Below are 2,371 nucleotides of genomic sequence, written 5' to 3'. Positions count from 1 at the left end.
CTTTAAGGGGTTTATGTCTAAACGCGCATGTGTGTGCGTGTGTGTGTTATATAAGCTTATGAATGTGTGTTAAGTTCTTTGATGAATGCAGTACAGACATAAACCATAACACAGACAGACATATAAACTAACATCACAGCACAGCGAAGAGATAGGGAACGACAGCACAGGGAAGAGAGGGAACAAGACAGCACAGGGTAGAGAGGGAACAAGAGAGCACAGGGTAGATAGAGTGCAATGCTTCACTAGTGGGCGTTTTCCAATCATATGCCTTATATATATATATTCTTATATTTTGTGATGTTACGGCTTGGAGCCCTGGGATAACAAGCACTTCCAGTATATACTCTTCCATTTGTCATTAAAAAACAATATAATAAGGTTCAATTTAGAAATGGCTAGTGAAACAACTTTTGTTTATTTGACTTCTGATCAGGTAAGGACTAGATGGAGAGATTCTCTAAAGGAGGCACCTCTGTGTCCTGTAGCTTGGCACTGTGTAGGATGGGCTACTTCAACCTGAACTGTAGTACTTTTGCTGCCACCTAGTGGTAGAAATACACATAACAAGACTTAAACCCTCCTGTTGTGTTACGGTCAAATTTTACCGATTTACAATATTTCCCCCTTTAAAAAATATTGTTCATTTATTCTGAATAAAATGAGGCTCCATGCCTCATTAACATAGGACACCTGAACACCCAAAACACATTTTGATCATTTCCATAACAATTTGGGTGTTTCGTTTAGAACACCCGTGTATTCCCGGTCAAAAATGACCGACCTACCTATTGATCAGATGGACTGTATGTGTGCTTCTGTAGGCTACATAAAAACACACACACACACACATCATCACTCCCTCTTTCCCTCTATGCCACCGCCCACAGGGACTTTTCCCAATAATATCTTCCCCTTTCTGACTTGCATGAGCTCAGGTCAATGAGGCCTGCAGGCCACAAATGGAAGTTCAAAACTGATAAAGGTCTATCACAACAATAGATGATAATATATGTGTTACTATAGAAGTTATAACTAGTAAACATGAAACAAACACATGAGGGTTAATCCTAACCAGCTAAGGCCACTCACTGTTCTGGGTGAACACAATGATAGGCTACATGAAGTTCCTTGAGTGTTGCAAAGAATAAACCTAATGAAAGCCCCAGTAGCCAACTACTCAAAGTGTCGGAATTCACAAATAATTAAATCATGTTAACTACAGTCATAACAATTTTTTCTTTATTTTTTTACCTCAAGGCTCAGACAGGAACTGCACAAGTGAAATCCCGCGTGGCACAGGTAGCCAGCTCAACTGTTTCCTGATCCTGAATATGATCTGACCTGTCACAATCAATCGACCGACAGACAAGACACGGGACTGACATGTCAGCAGGTGGGGACTGGGGACGTGGTGCACCGCCGCTAGGAGGCAGTCGACTTCCGGAAGCATGGGCATTCGGAGGCATGTTTAGGGCGCTTATCTCAATTGATGTTTTGTTGTGGGATGAGATGCAAATAACAACATGAAGAGGGAATTTTCTCATTAATTATAGTAATAGTTTTGATAAATAGCGTCAATAAAGCCATGATATGTTCGTAACGATAGTAATTCGGGTTGGACACGCTGCTAGCCGCCATGGACCTTTTTGACAGCTCGGTTTCTCTCGGAGGTGCGTCGGTGGCGGCCGCAGGAGAAGATGTGGAGAGCCCCGACGCTTCGCTACCTTGGGCGCGTTTCTCCGCTTGGCTGGAGTGTGTGTGCGTCGTCACCTTCGACCTGGAACTCGGGCAAGCCATCGAGGTAATAACAGTAATATTACACGTATTATAGGTTGTGTGAAGCAGCTGGCTCAGTAAATACTGTCTGGTAGGAGATGTGAGCCGTCAAGTGCACGTTCTCCTTGCTTATCATTTTACGTTCACGTTTTTCCAGCTCCTGTATCCTCACGACGTGAAACTTACCGAGAAAGAGGTGAGCATTGGGTCCCCAGTAAAATGTAAAACAATTAGGAACACGATAGTAAATGTCAGAATTGTCTATTTTCTGCTTCATAACATGACTGTTATTTTTGGAATTTGCAGAAAACCAGCATATGTTATCTGTCCTTCCCCGACTCCTATTCAGGTGAGTGTGTGTGTGTGTGTGTGTGTGTGTGTGTGAGTGTGTGAGTGAGTGTGTGTGTGTGTGTGTGTGTGTGTGTGTGTGTGTGTGTGTGTGACTTCTATTCAGGTGAGTGTGTGTGTGAGTGTGTGTGTGTGTGTGTGTGTGTGTGTGAGTGTGTGTGTGTGTGACTTCTATTCAGGTGAGTGTGTGTGTGTGTGTGTGTGTGTGTGTGTGTGAGTGTGTGAGTGAGTGTGTGTGTGTGAG

The 2,371-nt window shown here is 43.3% G+C and overlaps 1 protein-coding gene across 2 annotated transcripts in view; it reads left to right on the top strand.

Moving 5' to 3' along the window:
• Positions 1-1,451: 1,451 nt before the first annotated feature.
• Positions 1,452-2,371, top strand: part of dennd6b (DENN/MADD domain containing 6B) — a 27,522-nt gene continuing 26,602 nt past the window's right edge. For both annotated transcript variants that reach the window (XM_042080829.1, XM_042080830.1), the window contains exons 1-3: positions 1,452-1,804; positions 1,937-1,975; positions 2,086-2,128. In XM_042080829.1, coding sequence (XP_041936763.1) covers positions 1,640-1,804; positions 1,937-1,975; positions 2,086-2,128 — 247 coding nt within the window. In that variant the 5' untranslated portion in view covers positions 1,452-1,639. The remainder of the gene's footprint in view (positions 1,805-1,936; positions 1,976-2,085; positions 2,129-2,371) is intronic.

Source organism: Alosa sapidissima, chromosome 23 (genome assembly GCF_018492685.1).
Source record: "Alosa sapidissima isolate fAloSap1 chromosome 23, fAloSap1.pri, whole genome shotgun sequence".
Taxonomy (NCBI): Eukaryota; Metazoa; Chordata; class Actinopteri; order Clupeiformes; family Clupeidae; genus Alosa; species Alosa sapidissima.
The sequence above is the reverse complement of the archived record's forward strand: the minus strand, read 5'-3'. Positions and strand labels throughout refer to the sequence as shown.